General features: G+C 50.6%; 2 protein-coding genes across 2 annotated transcripts; both read left to right on the forward strand.

Moving 5' to 3' along the window:
- Positions 1-5,295: 5,295 nt before the first annotated feature.
- On the forward strand, positions 5,296-8,498 carry LOC308285282 (von Willebrand factor A domain-containing protein 5A-like; the record flags this gene model as incomplete). The annotated part of the gene is made up of 2 exons (XM_080725998.1): positions 5,296-7,078; positions 8,464-8,498. The coding sequence occupies 2 exons, from the start codon at positions 5,296-5,298 to the stop codon at positions 8,496-8,498; spliced, it is 1,818 nt and encodes a 605-aa protein (XP_080582124.1).
- A 668-nt stretch (positions 8,499-9,166) lies between these two features.
- LOC308285283 (von Willebrand factor A domain-containing protein 5A-like) lies at positions 9,167-11,776 on the forward strand (the record flags this gene model as incomplete). The annotated part of the gene is made up of 2 exons (XM_080725999.1): positions 9,167-10,982; positions 11,298-11,776. The coding sequence occupies 2 exons, from the start codon at positions 9,167-9,169 to the stop codon at positions 11,774-11,776; spliced, it is 2,295 nt and encodes a 764-aa protein (XP_080582125.1).
- Positions 11,777-12,042: the final 266 nt, after the last annotated feature.

Here is a 12,042-nt window from a genome sequence, read left to right on the forward strand (position 1 = left end):
CCCGATGGGGCCCTGTGTGCACTCAAAGCTCAGTGCGATGTGTTCAAGGACGGAAGGTTGATCGCCGCTGCAGAGGCGGCTGTGAAGCGAATGAGGACCGCAAATGCTGTAGTGGAGCCTATCACAGACCTGGGACCAGACGTTAGACTGCTGTGTCACTACCCTTCGTCAGTCAATATTGCGCAGGTTGAGGATATCCTCAGCGTATGGACCAACTTCTGGCGGAGCACACTGTCAGGCTTCAGCCACTTCAACCGAAGGCATAACGCTATTCAGTACACCAGCAGGAACCAGCTTCGTGAGTTGGATTCGGGCTCCCCGAGCCACGCATTCCACAGTGTCTTTGTTAACCTGCTCAACACCTCGGGACGCACATTTGCTGACGGTCTGGCGGGTAGAAGGCCAGACAGTTTGCTGGCTGTAAATGAGATCATGTTGGCCCGTGACAGCCTCAACCCCTCGGCCTATGGTCTGCTGCTCGCCAACAAATTGGGTCTCAGGCTGTCGGACATAAAGCATGGCAGTTTGGATGAGAGCAGCGACAAAGAAGAACTGGCAGTCACATCAGCTCACACCTCAAAGTCAGACGATCGAGGGGATGGTGTTCTATGTCAGAAGCGGCACCAGGCAAGTGGGGATCGTGCTTTGCCTCGCTGGAGATATCAGGAGCCCTCTGCTTACCATGGGCCTTTGCGAACAAGTGTTCAGGATGGGCAGGGGTTGCGTTGTCATCGACACCTGTTCCAGAAACCGAGCAGGTCGCAGGGGATGGACTCACACAGGACTGCTGGTTACCTGGGGCACAGTAAAACCCAACATTTTTCTTCAGATCGTCGATGATTGGAACGGGATCAGGAGACTTGTCCGAAGCAGAAGACAAGACTGCAGCAGCCATATGTACTTTTGGTCTCTTGCTCTTTAGACGCTTTATGAGCTGAGAACCCCTGGAGCTTAACCGAATGCTTTTGATCTGTTCTGAAGAATGAGTTAAGGTTCCCATGCCACCTTTTCTGAGGGCTCTGTGTCCTTTGTTCACCTGAGGTGCACTGGGCTTAAGCATCTTGCTCTCGGTTTCAGCTTTTGGAGAGCAATTGTGGACCATGACATCTGCAGCTAGGGCAGCATATCTGTCCAGGGGGTTCCCGTTGGTCGTGCAGCGGACAAGCAACCGATCTCTATTGATCATCACGTCGGGTGTCAAGACGTTATCGAATGTGAGCCTCATGGATCTTTTGTTGCTCTGGCCCAAAGCGTCCTTATCTAACATGGGGCTGATGGGCCTGCTCTGGTCCAAAGTTGCTCGACCTGGCAGATTCCAGAGGACCTCCAGGCTGAGCTCACTTATCTCGTGGAGTGGCACCCAGGTCCACACTGACACCCTCTCAAAGGGATCTTGGATGTGTAGCAGTATATCATATGGGATTTGTTCTTGAACCAAGGTTTTCAGGAAATTGTTGATACGATCAATTGGCTCAACGTTGTTCGCAAAGCACTTCTTGTGATTTCGCGAGGTGTTGTAGCGCACAAATCGGAGACCCTTGTTGGTCATCATCACTCCTATGAATTGTTGCTGGAACATAATAGGACCTTCGCCCAGCTGCTGCAGAATATTAGCTTCTAGTGTCTCCTGAGGCAGCTCAGTTTCTTGCTGCTCCCGTTGCCTCTGTTGCTGAGCCATAACTAGTCCCCAATGATCCTACTCAGCACTAGGCTCAACCGGTCCAGGTTGTCACTAAAGAGCTGGTGCGTTTCCAGCTTGTTATCAATGTTGAGCATGCGCAAAGATTCGGCGAGCTCCTGTGTGTGATCGAGGTGCTGTACTTTGTAAATAGGTACAGTCCAGCCAGATGAGCCTGGCACGACCCACCTGTGGGTATTGTCCAGTTCTTCAACCCTGTGAGCTGGGACGCTGACGTTTCTGCAGCAAATCTCATTGAGTGCATGAAACCAAAAGTCATGTAGCTGGAAAAACTCCCCGCACGCTGGGCATTTTGCCTCCTTGCGGAGCCCTCTGGTTGGCCTTGGATCCAGGCCCCCTTCGTGGAGGCTCGAGCTCGCCTCATCCAGGACTATCCTCGGGAGATCGAAAGAAGCAGTAGTCCCTTCACTTTCAGTAGCCTTCAGTCGCATGAGGCCAAAAATGCGGCCTGTCTCCATATAGAGGAACCTCCATTCACCATCTAGCTCTGAGGTGGATGACTCTTTTGCACTGTGAGAACCCTGCGCCAAGTTCATACTCTCAAGCACCTCAACACAATCATTGGCCTCTCTCAGCATCTTCTCTTTGTTGGCCACCAAGTCCATCAGTTCCTTACAGCGAGCTCGCCTGGTGATCTGAGACCTGACTCTAGTCGAAGAGAGACCCGCATCTGCCAACAGATTCTCGTAGTGTTTGTTCACTATATCCGAGATCTTGGAAACATACAGAGGACACTGCGGGGAAGCCGTCAGGGACTCGGACTCTGTGCTTCTCGACATGGTCCCAAACAGCGATTATGAGTTCCGCCCTAGCGTGGAACTTACTCTCTGTCCTCAAGTATATCTCATGGTTAAGTATCATTTTGTGGTGCACCCCACTGGGGTTGTTAAGCAGCCAGGTGGCCAGTTGCACAAACTCAGGGTTCTTGAAATTGTAGTTCATCAGCACCTTATCCTGGTATGAGGAATTTGAACTCTTGTATTTTTTGATGAATGCCTGGCCAACCTCACCACTGTACTGGGTCCAGTACTTGGGTGAACTACGATCCACAATGTCGATGAACCACGTTTCTGTCAAGTAGAGGAGACACAGTTTCTCTTGTGATGTGAGCATGCCACATCTTTCCTGGGCTAGCTTGCAGCAGAGCCTGTTGAGGTGAACATGGAGCTCGACCAGGTGTGCCACCCTGTTCAGGGCATTTGGCAGCTCGAGCTCTGCATTCTTAACTTTCTGTGAATTGATGGCCATTGATGGGAAAAGCTGGTGACTCTGGCTGCCACACAAATTGACTGAGGAGAAGAAGAAAGGCGTGTGGAACTCAGCATTGTCCATCTTCATTTTCAGCACCACTGCAGCAGGGTTGGCCACGCCGTATATGTAACACGTGAGATTTTCATTGCTGACCGTGAACGCTTTTGCCGATGTAACTGCCCGGCCCTGAGCCAAGGAAATGGTCTCTAATGTGCTCCTGAAGTAAGGCTGCAGTGAGCGCTTAGCGTTGGACGTGTAGTTGGCGCTTTTGCTCACAGCGGTCGTGAACTCAATGCAGGTGTTCTTGTAGCCATGCTGCGAGCATAGCCTCTTCTTGTCTGAGACAAAGCTGAGCCTAGATTTTTTCTGTGTTTTGGTGGTGTTGGACTGCACCTCGGCATACTTGCGCAGGGACCTGGAGAACACTTGAGAGTGGAACTTCTGGTTGCCCACTGTGTTTACATGCAGCACGTGGAGCAGCACGTCGCCATCCAGGCGCACCACACAGCTACCCTTTTCCCTCAGCAGCGCATTAGGACTTTCCGGTCTATCTAATTGGGTGCAACCCGCCTGTCCAGCCCCTGTAAGGTTCGGGACTGAAAAGCCAATGTAAAGCCTGTCTGTGCATTTCCGAATCCATGCACCAAAGGGCAGCGAGCCAGCAGAGTCTTGAAATCCGTGACTCATACAGCCTGCTTTTGGACCTTGTAAGCGGACCTCCTGATAACAAGATTGGACACCAGCGAGTCCGTGAAGCCCATTGCTTGCAGACCTTGTGCTGACCCCAGTTTTTGTGTTCATGGCCATGAAGAAAAAGTGCCGATTTGAGCTCCAGGGGGCACAGCGCAAGCACAGGTTCAGGCCTGGAGAAGAATTCCTCCAGATTGAACAGCAACAACGTTAAGTGCCCTGCATATACCAGGGCCAAATGGGTCCACAGCAGTTCCACAGCAATCTTACAAGTGGGCGAGACGTCCGGTGAGCGTAAGACATGTCCCCACTCAGGGGGCAAATGGGCCGGGAGGTTTGCAGCAAGGTACTCAAGGACTCTGATTTTGAACGATGCAGTGCCGTTCAAGTGTGTCAACCGCAAATCTGTGGCCAGGGCCTCTGCATTCTCCCTGGCTGTCTTGTGTTTTGCTTTGAGTAAACAGAGACGACAGTAGGTGGGCACCAGCTTTTCCAGGAACTCCAATGGTGCAGGACCAGACGGCTGCAGGTTTGCAAAACCCCCATGCAGCCGCTCGTCGAACTCTATGTAGGCCAAGCACTGTGGTGACCACACTGCCCTTCCAGCAAGCAGAAGCCTGAAGTCGGCCAGGCAGTCTATTAATTGCCTTGAGGAAAGTATGTCACCCTCAAGTGGGACACGCCGAGCAGTGGCCCCTGCTGCAATCTCATCAACCAGGTAGCCTAGGAACACAAAGTAGTTCCTTATGCACACGTGTGTTCCCGAGCAGATGGAGAACCGAACCCCCGGGCGATTCTTTGTAGCCTCGGCCATCCTTGCATGTTACGGAAGGTTACCTGAGAGGGAGAATGATGGAAGTTTGTGTGTCAAACCACAGGCAAAGAGGCCAAGGACATATGAGGAGTGTGATGAAATCAGGTTTGAGATTAAAGATATACCAATGGCACTCGTTGCTGAGTATGAGCACCTGTATATCAAACTCAGGGCTAAGCTGCTCGACCTGCAAAATCTGGTGAAAGCCAAGGTGCTGATGATCACCTCAGAGGCCAAGTCCTATGCGTTTATGAACATCTATGGCCTATGTTCCCTAGGGATATCTAGTCAGCCGTTCAACACTGGTGTGGAACCTCTCACATGTAAATTCAGTGGTGCTACAGAGAATATCGTTACGGTGTTCGGGGAGCTTAACCCTATCCTGGGCGCTCGTTCAGCCCAGTCTGCACAAGGACAGATACAGCTCACATGCTGTAGCGAGTCTGATTACCAGAGAAGTGTCGAGGAGTCCATGAGGCTCCACTCTGTGGCTGGCCAAAGGTACCCGAGAGTGAGCAGGGTTGATTTGGGCCACAGCTTGGGTAGCATGGAGAACCGCTTCGTACTCAATGTAAGAGAGGACTTGCATGCTATGGGTCGTGCCTACGGGCAGCTGGTGGCTCTGGTCGAACTGCTGCACATCAACCAACTGCTATTTCTGCATGGTTGAGACTGTAGTGATAGAGCGCAGGGTTTGTTCGTGTAACAAATGTGTGTCTTTATTATCGTTTGATATGACAAAAAAGTTCAAGATAAACACTGGTTGATTTGGGGCACAAAACAACTAAATGTTCTACTAATCTAAGCATCTAGGTTCATTCTTCTAGCTGGTACAGACAATATGGCGAACTGTGGAGGTTTACTTTCTTCCTATGCAGAAGAGGTAGAGCAGCTTCCGCTGAACAGCATTGAGGTGTATGTTGAGGTGAGAGACCATGTGGCGACAGTGAGCTCCTTTCTGCAGTATGAGAAGAACCATGAGGAGAGCCCCATAGAGGCCGTCTTTGTCTTCCCTCTTCTTGGCAATGCTGCCGTCTGTCATTTCAGTGCAAAGATGGGACAGTCAGAGGTTGTGGCCGAGGTGAAGGAGAAACAGGGGGCTCGGGAGGACTATGATGACGAACTTAGCTCAGGCCAGCAGGCCTTCCTATTGGAGGAGAGCGAGCAGAGCCCCGACGTGTTCTCTTTGAGCGTGGGCAGTCTGCCTCCAGGGGAGAGTGCCTGTATCAGGCTGCAGTACGTCACCGAGCTGGCTCTGGGGGCTGACGGTGGGCTGAGGTTCTGTCTGCCTGCAGTGCTTAACCCCCGCTACCAACCTGAAGGTAGATGGGGAGGTCATCAGCCCCCGGTGGTGACCTCTGTCCCAGCTTTTCTAGCGCCCTACAGTCTGTCCTTTTCTGCCCGAGTGATTTCTCCTCGACCCGTCACTAAAGTTGAGTCAAACTGTTCCCTGGAACCTCTTCAGTACCTCAACAGGGAGCAAACCAAGGCCACGGTCAGCCTGGCTGCAGGACATAAGTTTGACCGAGACGTGGAGCTGTTGATTTATTATCAAGACGCCCACCGGCCCACTGCTGTAGTGGAGGCGGGACAGGAGTCTGTCGAAGCTGGCTCTCTGATGGGCGACCCGGTGGTCATGCTGAGCTTGTACCCAGAGTTCCCTAAAGCTGTGATGTCGTCAGTGACTACATGCGGGGAGTTCCTCTTTCTAATGGATCGTTCTCTAAGCATGCATGGTCATACTCGCATCGGAAGTGCCAGGGATACTCTGCTGCTCATCCTTAAAAGTCTGCCCATGGGCTGCTACTTTAACATCTATGGTTTTGGGGGTCACTTTAATCACATCTTCCCCAAGAGCGTGGAGTATAAACAGGACACCATGGAGGAGGCTTTGAGGAAGGTGGAGAAGATGAAAGCTGATATGATGGGAGGAACACAAATCCTTCCGCCCCTCAGACATATATACGAGCAATCTTGCATTCCCGGTCACCCCAGACAACTCTTTGTCTTCACTCGCGGTGCGGTGCGGAACACCAAGGATGTCATCGAGCTAGTGAAGAAGAATGCCGGCTCTCACAGGTGCTTCACTTTTGGGATCGGGGAAGGGGCCAGCTCAGCTCTCATCAATGGGATGTCCAAGCAGGGAGGGGGTCATGCCCAGTTCATCACAGGAACCGAGAGGATGCAACCCAAAGTGATGCAGTCACTTGACTTTGCCCTGCAGCCGGCTGTGGTGGATATTTCCCTTGAGTGGAACCTGCCAGTGGGGGTGTATGTAACACCTCTGTCTCCACCCATCACAGCCCTTTTCCGGGGTCAGAGGTCACTGCTTTATGCCCAGCTCACTGGAGAGAGTTCAAGTGCCAGTGACGGCAGTGTGAAGGTGAGGTACAGGCTGGCTGACCAACTTTTTGGGTGCCAGCTCCACTTCAGTCTCAAACCAGCAAAGGGCGAGAGCGAACTGACAGCCCACAGGTTGGGGGCTCAGACCCTCATTCGTTCCCTGGAGCAGATAGGCGAGCGAGGGCAGGTGGATGAGGTCAAGAAGAAGGTGGTGGAACTCAGCATCGAATCAGGAGTGAGCAGTGCCTTCACCGCCTTCGTCCCTGTCAACAGAGGAAACTGTGAGATATTGCCAGGGGCATTTAAAAAAAAAAAACGAAACGAAGCTAGCAATCCCACTTTAAAAACGAATTAAAACTAAACTGTACTTGAAAACAAAGCCTCAAAACTAATAAAAATACAAGCCAATTGAAAAAATCCAAAACTATTATTACCTTGCTGGGGAGCAGCAAGCATCAAGAGCAACTCAATTGCGGTTTTGACGGAATGCATTATTATGAACAATGAACGAAATCAATCTTTGAAATAAATAAAACACCATTTCAACTCAGAAAGCTTTGTGTATCTTTATTGTCCTTTGATATAGTGTGCAAGATGACTTTAAGACAAACTAACTCATTTAGCATGAGTAGCCCAAGTAAGTTCTCATGACTTGGGTATTCATACCCAAGTGTTATGCAATGCTTATGTAACTGACCATTCAAGGGGCTGCTGTCTCTCTGGACCCGTATCCTCCCTGAGCGAGCAGCGGGGATAAAAGAAGTCTCATCCTGCAACACAGGCTTACCACAACCATTGTGTTTCCGGCACCATGTCGTGCTGGACAGCGTTTCGGCGGGTACAACCCTTTTTTAGACCCCTTTGTACTTCTGTGGCAGTGGGCAAGGACTTGTACTGTTTCCGGGCCCGATATGGAGGGGACCCCATTGTTGTGTATGTCTTAAACACACATACTTTGCAGTGGAAAGAGCTCCCAGGGACAACCAGAGGAGGAGGAGAAAGTCCCCCCATCCGATGGGACTTCACGGTTGTGTCGATAGACGATACTATATACCTCTGGGGAGGTCAAGAGGAGAATGATGAGCAAGAGAGTGCGTTTTGTGAGGTCCTTCATGCATATGATGTCGAAACCGAAAGATGGTTCAAACCTGAGGTTTCTGGGGCTGTTCCGGAGGGGAGGTACTACCACTCAGCCTGTGTTTTGGGGAAGGTCATGTATGTACATGGAGGATACATCCCAAATCGATCTGAGGCCACCAACGACATCCACACGTTGAACACTGACACAATGGTCTGGTCTTTAGTTAACACCGGAGGCACTCCAGTGCGTGCTACAGAATGTCACTCTGCCACCTTTATCGGGACAAAGATGTTTGTTTTTGCGGGAAGGTCAGACAATTACAGGGAGTACAATCCAAATCCCTTCCTTGCAATGGGGACGAATGACATGAGAGTTTTTGACACACAGACCAACTGCTGGAGCAGTTGGTGTTCTGCACAGCCTCTTCCAAAAGACCGCTGGAGTCATTCGGCCTTTGCCTACATTGGAGAGCTGTACATATTTGGTGGTGAGACCTTTAAAAGAGAATTCTGCGCCGATCGTTTTAGGAGAGAATTCCATGAAGATATGTGGAAATTCACTCCAAATACCTTCTCCTGGAAAAAGGTTTCTCCAAAGGGGATGGAGGGCCCATCTACTAATGGTGATTATGGGCTTCAGTCGATGAGCTCGCAGGTGGTGGGAGATCGTTTCTTTGCCGCAGATGAACCCGCGAGACCCGGTGCCTTGTTCGTCTTAGACTTAAATCCTAGTCTGTCTACTTTATGCAAGCTAGCAGTTATTCAACACGATCTAGAGCAGTCTGAACTCCCACATCAGATCAGGCGGGATTTGGCTGAAATGTATATAGACACTTAGACGGGAAGACAAGATCCCCCTAGACTGATATTGTCATATGAAGATGTGCCCTTAACAGATGGGATGCGTTATTGTGGACTATGAATGACATCGAGCTTTGAAACAAATAAAAAAAAACTTTTCAAGTAACACGGTTTTGTGTATCTTTATTGTGCTTTGATATAACAACAAGGTGAAGACCATTAGCAGAGCTGAAAATCATGTAATTTCCGTGCACCCTCTATTTACAAGTTCCCTTTTGGGTCTCCAGCTAAAAGGTTTGGGGGCCCCTGGTCTAATTTATGTGATTGACAGGAAAGATGATCTGAGCAGTAGAGTTTTGTCAGCAATCATTATGAAATGGACTGAAGAATGGATAGAGGAGGGGAATGGGAGGCGCATACATTGGCTCAGCCTATATATTCTACTGCTCAAAGCATGTAGGTTCATATTTCTAGCTGGTACAGACACTATGGCGAACTGTGGAGGTTTGCGTTCTTCCTGTAACGATCAGGTTCCTCTGAAAGGCATTGAGGTGGAGGTTGAGGTGAGGGATCATGTGGCGACAGTGAGCTCCGTTCTGCAGTATGAGAACCAGGAGGAGAGCCCCATAGAGGCCGTCTTTGTCTTCCCTCTTCCTGGCGATGCTGCCGTCTGTCATTTCAGTGCAAAGATTGGACAGTCAGAGGTTGTGGCCGTGGTGAAGGAGAAACAGAGGGCTCGGGATGAGTACAACCATGTACTGAGCTCAGGCCAGCAGGCCTTCCTATTGGAGGAGAGCGAGCAGAGCCCCGACGTGTTCTCTTTGAGCTTGGGCAGTCTGCCTCCAGGGGAGAGTGCCTGTATCAGGCTGCAGTACGTCACCGAGCTGGCTCTGGAGGCCGACGGTGGTCTCAGGTTCTGTCTGCCTGCAGTGCTTAACCCCCGCTACCAACCTCAAGGTAGATGGGAAGGTCATCGGCCTCCGGTGGTGACCTCTGTCCCAGCTTTTCTAGTGCCCTACAGTCTGTCCCTTTCTGCCCGACTGAGTTCTCCTCGACCCGTCACTAAAGTTGAGTCAAACTGTTCCCTGGAACCCCTTCGGTACCTCAACACGGAGCAAACCAATGCCACTGTCAGACTGGCTGCAGGACATAGGTTTGACAGAGACGTGGAGCTGTTGATTTATTATAAAGACGCCCACTGGCCCACTGCTGTAGTGGAGGCAGGGCGGGAGTCTGTCGAAGCTGGCTCTCTGATGGGCGACCCAGTGGTCATGCTGAGCTTGTACCCAGAGTTCCCCAAAGCTGTGATGTCGTCAGTGACTACATGCGGGGAGTTCCTCTTTCTAATGGATCGTTCTGGAAGCATGCGTGATCATACTCGAATCGAAAGTGCCAGGGATACTCTGCTGCTCATCCTTAAAAGTCTGCCCATGGGCTGCTACTTTAACATCTATGGTTTTGGGACTCACTTTAACCACATCTTCCCCAAGAGTGTGGAGTATAAACAGGACACCATGGAGGAGGCTTTGAAGAAGGTCGAGAAGATGAAAGCCGATATGGGAGGAACACAAATCCTTCCGCCCCTCAGACATATATACGAGCAATCTTGCATTCCCGGTCACCCCAGACAACTCTTTGTCTTCACTGACGGTGAGGTGAAGAACACCAAGGATGTCATCGAGCTAGTGAAGAAGAATGCCAGCTCTCACAGGTGCTTCACTTTTGGGATCGGGGAAGGGGCCAGCTCAGCTCTCATCAATGGGATGTCCAAGCAGGGAGGAGGTCATGCCCAGTTCATCACAGGAACCGAGAGGATGCAACCCAAAGTGATGCAGTCACTTGACTTTGCCCTGCAGCCTGTTGTGGTGGATATTTCCCTTGAGTGGAACCTGCCAGTGGGGGTGTCTGTAACACCTCTGTCTCCCCCCATCACATCCCTTTTCCGGGGTCAGAGGTCACTGCTTTATGCCCAGCTCACTGGAGAGAGTTCAAGTGCCAGTGACGGCAGTGTGAAGGTGAGGTACAGGCTGGCTGACCAACCTTTTGAGTGCCAGCTCCGCTTCAGTCTCAAACCAGCAAAGGGCGAGAGCGAACTGACAGTCCACAGGTTGGGGGCTCGGACCCTCATTCGTTCCCTGGAGCAGATAGGGGAGAGAGGGCAGGTGGATGAAGTCAAGAAGAAGGTGGTGGAACTCAGCATCGAATCAGGGGTGAGCAGTGCATTCACCGCCTTCATCGCTGTCAACAGAGGAAACTGGGAGATGGTGCAGGGACCACTGTTACGCAGAAACGTTCCGGTGCCGGGTAGGCATGCAGCTCCAAGGCGTGGCGGCTTTTCCTTTGGAGCAACTCAATCAGAGTTAAACGGACCATCGGGGACATTTACATTAGGGAGCAAGACCCCAGGCCAACCAGAGACCCCAGGCCAACCAGCAGGATCAACGTTATCTAGCCTTTTTTCTTTTTCCTTTGAATCAACACCATTTGGGGCCAAGCGCCATGGCCATCATGGCCATCATGGCCATCCAGCAGGATCATCGTTATTTTGCCTCAGAACACCAGAGTCTCCATTCGGGGGTGGCGGACAAACAGGGGGATCTCTATTCCGCGGACAACCAGGAGCAGCTCAGAACATGGAGTTAGACATGGGGATGGAGATCGACAGACCATCAGGGAACATGACCATCGGATCCAGTGAAGAAGGAAGAGGAGGATTCGAGAAGGCTCACAGTTATCCGTCGCCCAGAGTTAAATTGCTGTGGCTGATAGGACTTCAGAGAGCCTGTGGCTCTTGGATTGAAACACCAACACTGGAAGATGTGCTGGATAAGAGCGAGTACCAAATTGAAAACTCAAGGCCTGCACAGGTGGACGACGAAGTGTGGACCACTGTTTTGGCTTTGATCTGGCTCTATGGTACCAAGTTTGAAGCCCAGGAGGAGTGGCAGCCTTTGGCTACGAAGGCGATAGCCTGGCTCCATGCTCAAAATGGCTCAAAGCCGCTGGAGTGCTTTGCGGCTGGACTTGACTTCCTCGAACTCAGGCGGCTGAAAGATGCCAAAGGGCTTTGCCAGCTAGCTATACGCCTGTGTGTTTAGTGCTGCACAAGAAGAAGGCCCTGGATTAAAAAAAAAAAAAAAACTTTATTCTTAGTTTATTCTTTTCAAATAGTTTATTAGGTCAACTTTGGTGCTTTTAGAAAGGGGAGAATTGATTGTTTTTGGAATGCATTATTATCAAATCAAGCTTTGAAATAAATAATACATTTCTTTTCAAATAACACAGTTTTGTGTATCTTTATTGTGCTTTGATATAACAACAAGGTGAAGACCATTAGCAGAGCTGAAAATCGTGTAATTTCCGT

Source organism: Nannobrachium achirus (genome assembly GCF_963921795.1).
Source record: "Nannobrachium achirus genome assembly, chromosome: 5".
NCBI classification, from domain to species: Eukaryota; Metazoa; Chordata; class Actinopteri; order Myctophiformes; family Myctophidae; genus Nannobrachium; species Nannobrachium achirus.